A 15,229-nucleotide genomic window follows, 5' to 3' on the forward strand; every position below is an offset into this window, starting at 1 on the left:
ATTCTTTTAATTAACCTACATCATTCCTTAATTTTAAAGCTATGGCCAGTTATTAAGCACTCAAAAATTGTTTTGCATGTTCAAATAGATATTTTTGAAATCTCTGGCAGAAAAAATCTACCATTTCAAATCAAATCTACCAAATCAAACATTTAGTTAGAGGCTTAGGCATAACTCACCAGCCCTGTATTGAGGCTGGACTTCGATGTAGGTCAAGTACAACCCACTACTAATGCTATATCCAAAGTACTATTAGAGAATATCTCATCTGCTTTCAAGGAAAACACTTACATTGAAAAAAAATAGTTTATTTCTTTAAAAAAACAAGTGGCCGTACTGTCACGTTTCTGTTTATATAAGTTATTGACACTGGCTAAATAATTACCAACTTAAGACCCAGATACATGGCAAAACTTGTTTCTCCGTCTATCACAAAGTTTCCCGATGGCACTCTATGGCTCTGCTTCCTTTACTTCTTTCCAATGTTGCTAGCAAAATGCCACAAAGTCCCTTCAGGTCAGGCTGCCGATGCGGTAACTGACTCGGCAGCACTCTGCACTGTGCGGCGGCCAAATGCGATCCGCCCAGCAGCTCCTCGCTTGTCCGCGTATGTACAGCACACTGCTTGGGTCAGCGGCGCCACAGAGATAAGACACCATCCCAGTGTGCAGCGGGGAGTGTCTGCCTGGCACCGCGCTCTCTGGTATGTGAGACTTTCCAGCGCTGAGGATGTGAATACAAGACCGTCTGAATAAAACCTGGTGTTTACATGGTGCCAAATCATCAGAAGGGATTTCATACAATTCCACTGGCTCTCAGATGTGTAAGGACAACTGCAGCGACAGGTTCTGATTTGACACTTGCTGCTTTACACAGAAGGCAAGTGAGTAAAGCACCTCGAGAACAAGAGCGAGAAACCAAGGTCACGTGATCACAGGAGTTCCTGGAGCTTTAAAGATGATTCCTGAATTGAGTTTCATTCTTCCTTTCTGAATCTCAAAGCAAATGAGCTTTCCAGTTAAAAACTCTTTTCTAATGCTTCTTGGAAAAGTGCATGTTTTGAAACACAGCAAAATTACATGTGCATCTTGGTTTTATATGCTCTCCAACGCTTTTCAAATTACTAATTTATTTACCATCCATTTATTGATTATCTACAAGAAAAGGTACCATTCTAGGTGCTGGGCATATACCAGAAGGAGAGAAGACAAAAATCCCTGTCAGAGAAATGCCTATTAAAACAACACTGAGACTCCACCTTACCCCAGAAAGAATGATGATCATCAAGAAATCAAATAATAACAAGAGCTGGCGAGGCTGCAGGGGAGAAGGGAACCCTTCTACATTGTTGATGAGAATGTAAACTAGTATAGCCACTAAGGAAAACAGTGTGGAGATTTCTTTAAAAATTTAAATTAGAAATTCCATTTAATCCAGTTATTCCTCTTCTAGGTATCTTCTTGAAAGTGTTAAACATACGATATTACAGTGATACATCGATACGCATGTTTATAGCAGCACAATTCATAATAGGTAAATCTTGGCACTCACCTATACATCCATCAACAAATGAATTGATAAGAAAATGCGGTACTTACGCAGAGTACGTCTCTGCCATAAAGAAAGATAAACTTGAGTCATTTGTAGGAAAATGGATGTACTTGGAGACCATAATGTTAAGTGAAATAAATCAGATGCACATGTTTAAATATCACATGGTTTCTCTCATACAAGAAACCCAAACTATAAATAAGGAGCAAAATAAAAGATAGATCATAAGATGTAGGGAGATAGATCTTTCTTGAAAGGGAAGGGGATCAAGAGGTAGAGTGAGGGTACAGGGGAAGGAAAAGGGATGAAAAAGAAATTAAAATGCATTATGTGCACGGACCAACTCCCACACCAGCAATGTGAACATTATGTGCTGCAAACATGTACAAGGGGAGGGCAACAAGACTGCTATGTGGTAGTAAAATAACAAGAAACTGCTAAAAATGACATTAAAATTCTATGCTCACAATCCATACAGCAGAAAACCTGTAAGAACATAAGCTTATAAGGGCTCAAGAAAATGAAGTGCTTTGACTTGGTGGTGCTACTTTCACTGACAGACTGCATAGTGTGTTTCATTGCTGGGTAGAAACAGAATCACAGTTACTCCCACACTCATAGGACAAGGAAGGAAAAATGAGAAAGGGGAAGAGCCACGGAGAAGACACACTGAAGACAGCCCAGGCTTTCCCTTTGGTCTGAGAAGCCGGGGATTTGGGCCTGAGCACTGGGCATTCCGGACCAGCATGCTTTGCGGTGGGGCCATATATGCATGCTACTACGTTTGCAGCATTGCTAGCTAGATTCCAGGAGTGCCCACCTTACTCTGCCCAGTCCAGTGTGACCTTCGAAAATATCCCCAGATATTGGCTAGTGGTGGAGGGGAGCAAATAGCTCCCAATCTTACAGCGATAACCTCTGTCATGAACACGCGTGCTCTATGTCTGAACCCAAGTGCAGGTGGCTGGCTAGGAGGGGTTCAGAGAAACTTCCACAGTAAGAGGCTTGGTGTTTAGCTCACTGTGCCCACCAGGGGGCAGGAGCAGAGCAAAAATGTCTGCTTTTCCTGCTCCTTTCACTGTACTGTTTGGTGGATGAACCAGCGTCCCCACATACTTTATGCAGTCAGCCAGCTCACACACACATATTTTAAACAGGACGCAAAATCAGTAGCATAAGGGTGCCAGAGAAGAGGGCTTTGAAATCCAATGGTCAAAATTACGTAAAGGCCCAATTCTCCAAGTGTTTTTGTTCTTTCCACCAATTCCATTAAGACAGAAACAGGTAATGTAGCCAACAATAATTTTTTTTAATAGAATGGGGTGGGGCTCAATTCTGTGTATCTTAATGAGCACAGATAGGGCCAGTTCGTGAAAGGCCAAGGAAACAGGGCAGCTAGCAAAGTCTGGTAACCAGGAAGCACTTTCTGAATTTCCTTCTCACACTTGCTACGTCCTTCTAAAATACAAACTACATCTGAAAAGCCTGCTGTGCGCGGGCACTTCTTTAGCTTGGGTTCTGGTGGTAGTTTGCAGCAAGGGTATTTAAGAAACCCCTTTTGCATTCACATTTACAATGCTTATTGTACTAACGAATCACCATTTCTGTCCCTAGCTGGCTCTCCTCTTTTCTGGACACAGAAGGCAGGGACTTGTACTTTGTATTCCCAGCACAAACATGGTGCCTACACAACCCTAAGTGCTTAATTTGAGCTGTTAAGAATTGAATGTTTGCCCACATAAACAAAGCACAGCACTGGAGAAGGTTAACCATATACATACTTAGCAGCATTTATAATCTCAGGTGATCGTCCTCAGCTTCCCCGGGAACACGGAAGGGGCTTTCTGCTAGGTAACCACGTACCTGCTCAGAGACAGAGGTGCTGTATTTCTTAGACATTCTCTTCCGCATTGTCTCTTTCACCGATTTCACCTTCCTTCCGAGAGATATGCGGGAGGCAGTGGGTGATTTGATGACTTCTTTGTACACAACATCTCCTTCTTTTCCCTGTGCAATAAAATGTAAATAATCGTCAGTCACACAAAATGAAGCTCAGGAACAGGTTTTATTATCCAAACCATTAATGGCCACACTCTCAGAAAAAATATTAGCATTCTTGGGACCTTGACATTTTTCTTAGGTTAAGTCAGTGCTGCAGCCATTTATCTTTTTGATTAGAAATTAAAATCCACTAAGAGGTTCTTTGTTTGTTTGAAGTGGGATGTGAGTCACTTTTTACTTTAATCGTAGTACATTCTTCTCCAATTATGTTTTTTCCACTGTTTCCGACACTCAAGGGGCCTGCACTTCATCAGCTGGAGTGATCTACAAGCACCAGGGTTCATTCAAGCCCAACAGAAGGGAGGAGAGAGGGGTGGTATCCATGAGTCACCCCAAGAAAGAGCTAGCACCATCAGTGGTGGGAGCTGAGGCAGGAGAGCCCCAGCATTGAAGTGGATTTTAGTGTGATGGTCAGTGTGGTCCATTCCTAGGAGCATACATCTCCTTCCCTGAACAAGCTAGACTATGGCCATCTCTCATTTTATTTTGCATTTAAAAACAAAATTTCCTCTGAGAAAGGAAAAATAACCCCAACAACTCGTATTTTTTTAAAGAAAAACATTAACCACCTACAATTATTGGTTTGTGAATCAATAAAGTTTGCTATCCAAATAAAAGAATTTCCATCTTCCAGGAAATTCTGAAGTAGCTCATATCTCACGGATGGGAATTTTAGCTGAAACAGGGTTATGAGAAAGACTTTCATGGCAAAAATACATATGAGATTAGCAAAACCGGCAGGTAAAATTCACCTATATCCCGAGGCCTGAGAGAGCCTCAGGGAACAGCTCTGTGAACCTCAGTGATTAGCTGGCCTGGGCCTGCAGTCCAGAAGCAGGCCTAGGGAGGCAGTGACCTTGCCCTTGAGGGATCTAGTTTGCGATGGCACTGCGCAGAGCAGATTAATCCCAGGACATCCCCATTCCATGCACTGGGCCCGCAGTGAGAATGGTCGTTAGAGACGCCAGCACACGCTCTCGGTTCCCCCTCACAAGCTCCACCTGGCTGTCCTACGTGTGCGTAACTAGGGTGAAGGGAAGGGCTGAGAGCACAAGTGACTAAGTCCGCAGAAGCCAAACCCACCTGGGTTTGTCACTTGGAGAGCCATTCAAAGAACTGAGCTGCTTCAAGGAAAGATGGAGGCCAGAGGGAGTGGTCACTCCTTCCATATGGAACAGTGGAACAGCTTTACAAGAGTTTCTTTCCAAATATGACTGAGGGTCATGAGGAAAGCCAGTGTCCACTCTCAAAGGCACTAAAGGGGAAGCTACTGCCGATCATAGCATGTAAGCTGCCATCTGCTGCTGGCCTCTGGCATCTACTCACCATGGGGTCAGAACTGCCAACGTGCAGAGAACGATTGGTCAGGTCAAATCCTCCAAAACTGCAGGTTCTCTGCGGAAGCAAAGGCCAGAGCGGGAATAACCCAGTTATTCTCAAGTCGGCCACTGGTGCACAACCCAACACATGTCCCCGGTGCAGGCCACCTCTGAATCACAAAGACGTGTACGGGATGAATGTGGAGAACGAGAAATGATGAGGGAAAAACCCACATGATTCATGGCACAAGGAAACGTCACTTACGCTGCCCATTCACAGACCACTGGCGCTCTGCCTTCACCAGAGATCTAGAATCCTCTTACTGTGCACAAGACAACTAGTTTTTAAAACACAAAGTAAAGAAAAAAATTCCACAAATTTAGTGTTATAAGATTTCCTCTTTCTTCAACTTTCTTTAGCAGCTATAGACAGTAGTGACGATAAAGGAGCATCAATCAGCGGTCTAGAAACCCAGGTCTGAAGTCCCCTGCTTCGCTACCGAGAGCAGGCTTTTCTCAAAGACTTTTGTCTTGTTTAGTTTCAAGTCACTGAGAAGGGGGAAAAGAGGTTATGTTTATTGTAGCCCAATCAGGTCAAGAGGATTACTCACTCGTTGCTTCCCTGTCTTAGCCAAAACTGCTGATAACTTTCCCATCCAACTGCCCAACTTAATTAATTATAACCCTTCTTCTCACAGTGACTAAAGTGAAAACACCACATTTGCCCAGAAAGAGAAAGATGGATTGAGTGACTGTCTTTGACCACACTCTTTAAGTTTAATAGGAAAGATGCTGATGCTGTAAAAATGGGTGAATACTTTATCATCCTTTTAGTTGGTTTTATACTCTATAGAACTCCTTATATTTCAGTGATTTTATATTTCCAGAACTTGGATTGAATTTCTGTTGTTTTTCTACCAAAAACCACTCTTGTTCTCAAATGACCCCTCTTGTTTCCTTCCCACTCCCTTAGTGATCTTTTTAAAGCAATTGGTAATGAAAGTTGAATAGCAGATTTGGGCTCCAACATTTCCTGTCATCTGTCTCTCAGTAAACCCTAGTTAACAGCTATTAAATGGAAGCAATGAACAGAAAAATCACAATGCATATTCTATACATGGCTTATTTAACATAAATATATTTTAGACATATGGTGTGTAATAAAAAAATGGTGTCTCTCTTTTGTCTTCATAAGATGTGATCAAAAATGCAGTGAATCCTGCTGCTGAGTTCTGTCCGATGGAGAGGCAGTCTCACAAAAACATTACAGTGTGCCCTTATCCACTTTATCCACTGGATCTGGCACCACAAGATTTCTGGATCTTTGCCAAAGTCAAAAAGACCATGAAAGGTAAATGTTTTGAATTGACTCAGGACTTTAAAACAGCCATGGTAATGCCACTAAAAACACTCATGAAAGACTACCTCCAGAACTACTTCAGAGAGTGGCAAGAACAATGGGATAAGTATGTTCAGAGCAAGGGTATTTTGAAAAGGATTAATGGTAATGTGTCTTTTATTGTAATATATTTTAAAAATTTAAACATTCACTGGAGTGAATGTTTTTATCATACCTCATACATTAGTTTACTGTAGTGAGAAAGTAGAAGCATCCAGGGAGGAAAATGACTAAATCTTTGAAGTTGCACAAGGCAGATGAAAATTCTGGTTCTGCCACTTACGTGCTGTATGATCAAAGATTAAGTACTAAATTCTCTGAGCTTCGGTTCTGCATAACTGAAATAATATCTATATTATCTACTTGAAGACCCCAAGCACATTGCCTGATATAAATCAGATGCACCATGAGTGTGGGTTTCTTCCATTTCTTTTCATTATGGCTATGCTGCGAACTTAGTAGCTCACCCAGACAACCGTTATATTGAAGTCTAGGCTTAGATAATATTACAGATATGCAAATGGAAAGCAGGAGTTCGGCTCTGGGTTTTACCGTGTGGAAGCTCCATTATAAAACCAGAGGACCCCAGGAGGAACCCACAGCAGAAAGTGGCATCTGTGGCACAACGGAGGGCCAGGAGGAGAAAGAGGAAGGCATCCAGGGTCAACCAACATTCAGGATGTTACAGAGCTCTTCTGCTTTATCAGCATTATTGCTGCTGTTTTAAAGAAGTTACTGTTGACTTGTTTTCCAGGAGATTTGACCCTAACTTTATGTTAAATATCAACAGACAATCTGTTTCCCTTTACAGTAAATGTAAGTAGACTTTGGCTAGTCTATAAAAAGAGAAAAACCTCTCTGTAAAAACACCACATCATCTAACCAAGGTGCAATATTACGACCACGTCTCAAAGTAAAATTTGTTAAAGTTAAATTTCCTTTTCTAGCTGATAACGCCAAACAAGATTTCTCATTTTTGCAAAGCCAGTGACTTTATTCTAATTCTTGTCCTGTGACTCAAGGCTTCTTAGACACAGTATGGCACACAGATGCTTGACTGCTTTATGATTTTTCATGTCCCTGCTTTAAACGACATCTACTGTGGTGCAGAAGCCCAGTACATTATTTCTGATGCATATGAGACAATCAAAAAAGAATTTATGGGTAAATTATGACTGCAGTGAATTAGAAGTTCATTTAAGTTTTCATATGCCTGTTGTATGCATTTATGCCTAAAATAAAAACCTTACAACAAAGTGAGTGGGTTGAGTATTTTTCACTATCAGCTAAAATCTCTCCCAGAGATAAGCTAAGCTGTTTGGAATTGATTCTTTCATTATCAATGAGAATTGACGAAGAATATAATAATAAAGATTGCCTGAATGATTATCCATCTTCTTCTCATAAGATCAAAGGTAGCTCTCAAAACAACACTCCTTGAGGAGAAAAACTGTACAGAATATTTAGTAAAAAAAAAATAAACCAATCTTTGACTTTAGTGGCCTACATAAATGAAGCATAAGTGAAATTTTTTTAAAAAATTCATACATCTCTTGTACAGACAATTATAAAAACATTTTAGATAGATGCTTCACTGGGATGAGGAGAGCTCGTCAATGGGATGGTCATGCAGTGGAAAAACATGTTTTGGAGGGTTGGATTTAAAAATGGACAAAACTGCAAAATGCCATGCATGTCTGTTCTCCCAAACAAAAACTGAATGGCTAATAAAAAGCAAGACATGTGAATTGTCCAGTGAATTCAAAGCGTTATCATTTCCCTGAAGTTTCATCAAGCAAATATGGCATTTTTGACAGACAAAAGGATCAAGGTTGAAGATTAAAGGAAACTGCATATTTTGGGATAAAATAAAGGAAATATATGACAAGAAGAATGGAAAAGAGCTTTTTAAATAAAAGAAGCAAAGAATTAAGATCAATCCTTTACAAAAGCAAAGCTCTAGGGCTGCGGGTAGCTCAGGAGTAGAGTGCTTAATGCGGAAGGTTCTGGGTTCCATCCCTAGCACCAAAAAACAGACAAAATCAAACACAAAAACCCTAAAAAAAAGAAGCTCTTTCTATTAATAAAACACTTACTTTCTCTTACATTCTCCAGATATTCAGAAAATTAAATTTCATTTTCTTGATTATACATTTATACTGACAAGATAAACTACGTGCAAATTTCTAATTTAACACTGAACACACATTTTACCAAATATTAAAACCGTCCAGTACTGCCTCAAGCTTGGAGCATCTTTAAAACATCCACTTTGACTGATGCTTCTGACACAGATTACAAAGCACTATCTTTGGGGGAGTGGAAGGTCCCTGGGACTTGTGCTTAGAAACATGCTGGCTCAGATGTGCACCCTCAACATCACCAAAGAATCTATCACTGGGCCACAATGTCAATTAACACAAATCTCGGTGATACAACTTCTTGAGCCAGCCCTGAGGAAGTTACAGTATTAATCCAGCAATAAATAACCTGAGGGCCCATGAGCAACTCAAACTGTTTGAACTGGACAAATTCTCAGTGTCACATGATCTAAACTCAGAGGTGAGCCATCACTTAACAAGTAGTTCTGTTCTATTAAGTTCATGCCAAAAGATTCAAAGGAAGATGAACTGGGCACACCACCTCGGAAGAGTTTCAAAAAGTTCTACTGAGACTGGTACTTTACAAAAGACCTGTGTGTCAGAGCAGACCAGAGGCTGAATGAGTGACAAAGAGAATTCTATCATTTAAAAACAATAATAAAACCAACAAAAACAAATGTCACAATGCAGAAAGAGCCAGAAAAAAAATTTTTGCTACAGAAAAGTAGCATTAAAAATGTGGCCAGAATCATAAATGTGAAAAGACAGGAAACAAAACCTCAGAAGAAAGTCAATGCATGTGGGAATATTTGGAAAACCCAAGGGCTAGGAAGGACCAATGATCCTTTTGGGAACAGAAAGGTCGTTTTAAGGATGGCATTGACCAATCAGGCTTTATTCCCACAAAAGCAGAACTTGACTGAATGAATTTAAATTACAGTAATCATCAGGGGAAGAACATCCTATTCATGAATGCAAAGAACCCTGGGAAAAGCCACTATGGAAGCATATTCTGTTCTAAAGCTCCTTTCAAACCTTTCAAAGGGGCCCAGCCAGCAGCCTCCCCCCTGGGGGGTGTGGGAGAAGCTAGGTGCCAGAGGACCGCAGTGCCAGCTCCTTCTCATCTGCACTGCTTTGCTGGGCTACTGTGTGAGCTAAAAGTTAGGTGGGAATTCCACAGGGAAAAAGGCTATATTCTGCAGTTCAAAATATCTTACACCCTGAAAAAAATCTTTTTTTTGCTCAATCTCTCTGATCTTTCAGTATTAAAACTGGGAAACACTTTATTTTTTGCAAGTAAGGACTGACTTCTTGCAATGTACAGAAAACTCAGGGTGTGATAGAGGACATTACCAAATGTGGACTCCTCTGTTTAAAAAGCTGAGAACACTGAATAGATGTAAGTAGAACAAAAGTGCTCTAATTTACATTGTGCCTATGAGAGTTAAGAACTTTCCACTTGCCCTTATTAATTAAAGAAGGGTACTTCACCCTGGGGCTGCGGCAATGGTAAACTCTCCATGAGCTCCTTCATATCGTTTCATTAACTGAAAGAGCAAGCATCTCTTTTAAGAGCGAAAATGTCCTGTTTTGAATCAGCTCCTCTGAGATCAAGGGACGCGATGGCTAGCGATCGAGACAGCCACTTTGAGGGGTGGCCGAACCCAGCCCTGTGCCCTGGAAGCCCCTTTCTGGATCGGTTTCAATGTGTAGCTTTAATGAAAAACCAGACCGCTTCCACTGGCACGGGAAAGACGGAGAAGGAGAGACCCGCTACCAAGTGACAGTGCAGTTAGAAATTGAAGGTGATGGCAAAACGGACCCTAAAGGAATACAGCAAAGAGTGGGGAGGAAAGCAGGCTCCACAGGAGAAAGGCCATGATGCTTGACTGCACATCACAGAAATGACAAGGCCATCCTCACGACCCTCTCGGTGACTCACAGACTTCTGGTGGATTCTCAAGAGAACCCTTTTAGTACAGCGGTCCACTGTGGCAGCCCACTTCCTCTTTGCCTCCTCATCCTCCTCCAGCAAGCACCGCCTCAGGTCCTGCTTCTCGGCCTTGCTCAGGGTCCTGTCTGAGGCAGGACGCACTAGCTGGGTCAGGTTCAGGTGGCTGTAGAGACTCCGCTCCACCACGTAGGTGACATTGAACTCGCTGACCGAGGCGCGCCCGCGCGCCCTCCTGCCGGGGAAGCCGCAGCCACCTCCCCCTTTGGCCTTCTGCCGGGGCAGCGGCAGGTCGCATGTGGTACCGTTCACTCCTTTTCTGGAGGGACGCTGGCAGAGAAAAGCTCTGGAACAGGAATAATTAGTATCCGTTTTCTTCAAGCGGATTTGCTTGCGGACACTCTGAACCTCCTCCAGGGACACCAGGAAGTGGTGCCTACGGCGACGGTTGTCATAGAAGAAAACGCCGTCTGTACTTACCCCGTGGCTCAGGGACCCGAGGCTCTTCTTCATCTCCCCCTCTGTAAGGGAGCGGGACACTTTCTGGGCTTTCTCTTCTTCTGGATAGGAGAAAAACGTCCCCATCTTCTTAGGGGGCTTAATCAGACCCCGACTCTCTCCTTTGCTGAAGGTCTTGACCAACTTCCGGCCAGCTCCCCAGGTGTCCAGGCTGCTGGACGATGGAGATGTAGTGAGCGAGTCAGTGTCGTCTTCAGGAGGTTTGTCGGGAGAGCCATCAATGATAAAGGGCTTCTTATGCACTCCAGAGTAAAGGGCGGCCCTTTCGTCCAAGACTGGGGGATTCTCAAACACGAGCTCTTCCCCACCTGGAGGGAACCAAAAGAGTTCTCCAGTGAATGAACTTTTGCATTTGCCCCAGAACTTTCTTTACATTCTCTGCCCTGAAAAAGATCAAGCAAGTCACACAGAAACAGCAGTGCCCTCCCTGTGCATATCACGAACCTCTTCATAAACATGACTCCCACTCAAATGTACATATAGCAAAGAAAATAATCAAACTGTGCAAATATATGTTTCACGCAAACAATATTAAAAGGTTGTGATGTGTCTGCTTCTCCTTCTATAAATTTCACTGTAAACCCAGCACCTTCAAAGACCCATTTAAAATGGCATTTGCAAAGGGGAAGCCAGTCATTATCACGATATGCCTTAGCTACAGTTTCTGAGTACAATCTGCAGAAGCTGAGAATCCGTCTTCCCCCTTCTGAAAGGCTCTCCTTTACGCTGGTGCTGGAGGCTTTTTATAGTTGGAGTGTGACGGATGCCATGTGGCTGACAGTGATTTTTTTATTAGTACATATGCCATTTAAGTGACTAAATCTCCAAGAGAGTTTGGGTGGGGAAACACCACAGAGGGTTAATATCTTGCAAATGTGTCTGCCAAATGGTCTCCAGTCCATTGGCCAAACACAAAAGTTAGGGAATTGGATGACCCCAACTAGATATTCCCACCAACTCAAGACCTGCCTGAAGCAGCACTGAAGGGCCCTGACACGCAGGCAGCTCCATGGAGTGCTCTACTTCGCCTCAAGGATTCCAGCTCTGGAAGTCCTTGCTGGAACCAGGTAGCAAGCCAGACCCTCCAGAGCCCAGTGGAAAGGCCTGGACTTGCTGGCAGGAATACTGAGCTCTTTTCTGCCTGTGTTATGCGAACAGATGTGAGAAAAGAAGTAGGTCAAGCTGTGGGTGTAGTGATCCCAACTGGCTGCGTCTCTTTAATTATAAGGAAACTTTGGAGCTTTGCAGCTTTCTACCAGCTGAATAGGGAAGAGGAAAAAATACAAAGTTCCTCGGAACAGAAAGACAGCATTAAATATACCAAATGGAACAGGGGTGCCAGTGTGCGGGTGAATGTCAAAGAGAAGGGATACGACGCTCAGTTCAGCAGGGATAAGGTGATCTGAATAATAGCAGTCCTTTAAAATTCAAAACTAACTCCCTTTTCCATTTGATGGGAAGTCCAGTTAAAAATATACATTAAAAAAAGAAACTGCTGCTATTAATCCAATCCAAGATCAACTTTACATTCAGGCCCAGGGAACAGTGGTGGGAAAGGGAGGGACATGGGGGAGATTCCACACTTTGTCTATCCTGAAGTGCATTCAAGCCTTGCTTAGGGATCTTCTAGGAGAATTTAAAAGCAGGTTCCACGGTGAGAGAGGATTTGGCCAGAGAATGTGAGCAGGTGTCATGGACGCTTCCTGCTCCCTCCTTGGAACACCTAACACAGTATGGAGAGGAAAGGTCCCTGTGTTGTTACAAGTAAACCTCACACCCTCTCCTGGAGTGCCATAGGGAAATGCACTCTGCTTCCAGAAATGAGCGGGTCAAGGCCTGAGGCACAGCCTGACAGCAAACGTCTGTGTCAAAGCAGTTAAACGTGGTCATGGCCTACACCAAGCTAGCTGTCCCTGCGCACATGTGAAGACCCTGAGTGACCTGCTGTCCTAAGGGCCTTCAGGGAGGTCTGGTAGAACTATGCTGACTGCTGTAAGGATCCATCACTCAGCCACAGTCTGGACATTAGAGACTGTGGGGCTGTCATCAGAGAGTCCAGTACCTCTGTGTTGCCTTATATCCAAGTCTGGTATCGGCTGGGCACACACATCCACAACACACATAACTCTATCTGCTAGTTCTGGAGAGTCCGCACCTGGCGAAGAGTCAGGGGGAACGGTGTCAAATGTGCCTGAAGAGACTGAGGAGACTGTGCGAGCCTGTGCCAACCCCAGGCTGAGGGAGGCCATGCACAGCGTGGGCTTTTCTGTCAGTGTCCGACCAGCTGCCTGCACTGCCAGCCTTGTCCTGGACTCCTGGGACTCAGGGCATTCCTTCCCCCATCTTCCTTGGCCGCAAAGACCTAACTAGCCCACTGGAGGAACAGCCACGATAGGGGATATCCTTACTCCACCTCATTTGGTGAAATCGGTTTCACAGGAGGGCCTTGACTTTATCATACGCAGCTGGGATCAGAACACTGCAGGCAAGGTAACCCTGCCCACAGGAAATAGGTGGACTTGACGCCAAAAGCACAGCTTTGTACTCTGGATTCCAGCCCTGGCTCTGCTGCTCGCCAGCGCCATGACCTTGGGCAGTTACTTCTGCCTCTGAGCTTCATCTGTGGTCGTGCCTGCTTATGGTTACATAGCAGCCCTAGTGCGGCTACCGTGCGGGTGGAACTTCACGAAAAGGCTGGTGTGAGAGCTGGTGCACTCAGGGGAGAAGTTTAGGTTCCGGGACAAGGCACAGAAACAGGCAGGTGCAGAAAGCAACATGGCCTGAATCGCACGTAGCCCAGGTTCGCTGTGCCGGGCACAGACTCGAAACTCAGGTGAGGAGGGTGAGGCTGGGTGAAGAATTATCGTCCTGGCCTTCAAGTGGAGATGCAGGATGTCCTGGAGCAGTCAGGCTGCCCGGATGGGATTCTGGGCCTTCTGCCGGCTGGCTGAGCAACATCAAGTAAATTATTTTGTCTCTTTGTGTCTGTTTCCTTATTTGTGAATGAGGATGGAGGAAGTGCTGGCCATTGGTAGGTATTCTGAGCATGGCATATTAAAAGGGAACATAAAACCTGAAGTGTTTAGGAAAGTGTCTGGCACATAGAATACACTCAGTAAATGGTAATTATTATTCAGACAACTTAGTCAGGCACAGCCGTGCAGGAAGTCAGTCCCAGAAACCAATCTCTGTGAATCCAAGGGCACTGGGGAGGAGGGCCTGCTGGGACTATGAATCCTGACAGCTGAGGCAGTCTCTCCCACTTACTAGGTCTTCTGACAATGAGGAACTTCAGAGTTCCTTCATGCAGGGGCTAGAGGGGGTTATAGCCTAGCAGGCTACGCAGGCACAGCACAAAACAGACACCCTGAGCCTGACACACACCTGGGGACAAGCCAGCCAGGGGCAGCCCAGCTCCCAACCCATCAGACCCTGGAGTTTGGCCTGCAACTTGAACTCAACCAAGTCCATTTTCCATCCATGATGCCTAATTCATACCCAAACCTAGTATATATATAGTATATATATACCCAAACCTAGTGATTACTTTTACTTTTAAACGATCTCTTTTGTTGTATTTTTTCCATTTTGTTTTTCCAGGAGGCCTCTCAGGGATATTAGGCTCAATTTATTCTGGCATGCATATGCAAATGAGGGTGTTTCTGTATGTCTACAGCACTACTCTTGTGCAAAGCCTGCCCTGACACACTTGACTATCACATGTGAAGGGCCTCCTGGGCAGTGGGCCCAGTACTGGGTACTTCGCCCATTTTATCTCATTTATAGACAAAGCCCACCAATCAACTTGTTATAGCTGAGATTCGATTTTGGCAAGTGTGCACGAAGTTTGTTTTCAAATGTGCACTCAAGGGTGAATGTTGGCAATTGCATGTGGGTCTCCCCACAGTTCCAACTGGCACTCTGCATGATTTCAGTTAAGGCCTGACATGGCAGGAGGAAATCAGGGTGCGTTCTGCAGTATGGGTAGCATGGGTGACAAGCAGGCAGTAATCCACATGTAAAATCACTGCACTCAAGTATACACCAAATTACCATACAAAAAGACATCCAAATGCAGCCCTGGAGTCAAGACAACTCCAAGTTTATGAAACAAACCATAAAGCTCAGCTCAGCTCATCAGCCTCCCCGTTTTCCCTGCAAACCCCATTGTTCCTGTCATCTCCTCGCCTTCAATATTATTTTAGAGGCTTTGAACCAATCAATAATTACAAACACATAGGCTGGGGATTTAGCTCAGTGGCAAAGCGCCTGCCTGGCAAGCGCAAGGTCATGAGTTCGGTTCCCGGTACCAGAGAAAAACCAAAAA

The 15,229-nt window shown here is 43.9% G+C and overlaps 1 protein-coding gene across 1 annotated transcript in view; it reads right to left on the minus strand.

The window, feature by feature from the left end:
* The window catches only part of Sash1 (SAM and SH3 domain containing 1), a gene marked incomplete at its 5' end in the record, with an annotated part of 178,140 nt that overhangs the window by 18,748 nt on the left and 144,163 nt on the right, over nt 1-15,229 (minus strand). The window contains 3 exon segments of the mRNA XM_013517361.1: nt 3,415-3,558; nt 4,939-5,007; nt 10,864-11,210. Coding sequence (XP_013372815.1) covers nt 3,415-3,558; nt 4,939-5,007; nt 10,864-11,210 — 560 coding nt within the window.

This window comes from Chinchilla lanigera, unplaced genomic scaffold (assembly GCF_000276665.1).
Source record: "Chinchilla lanigera isolate Chin_1 unplaced genomic scaffold, ChiLan1.0 scaffold00038, whole genome shotgun sequence".
Lineage (NCBI taxonomy): Eukaryota > Metazoa > Chordata > Mammalia > Rodentia > Chinchillidae > Chinchilla > Chinchilla lanigera.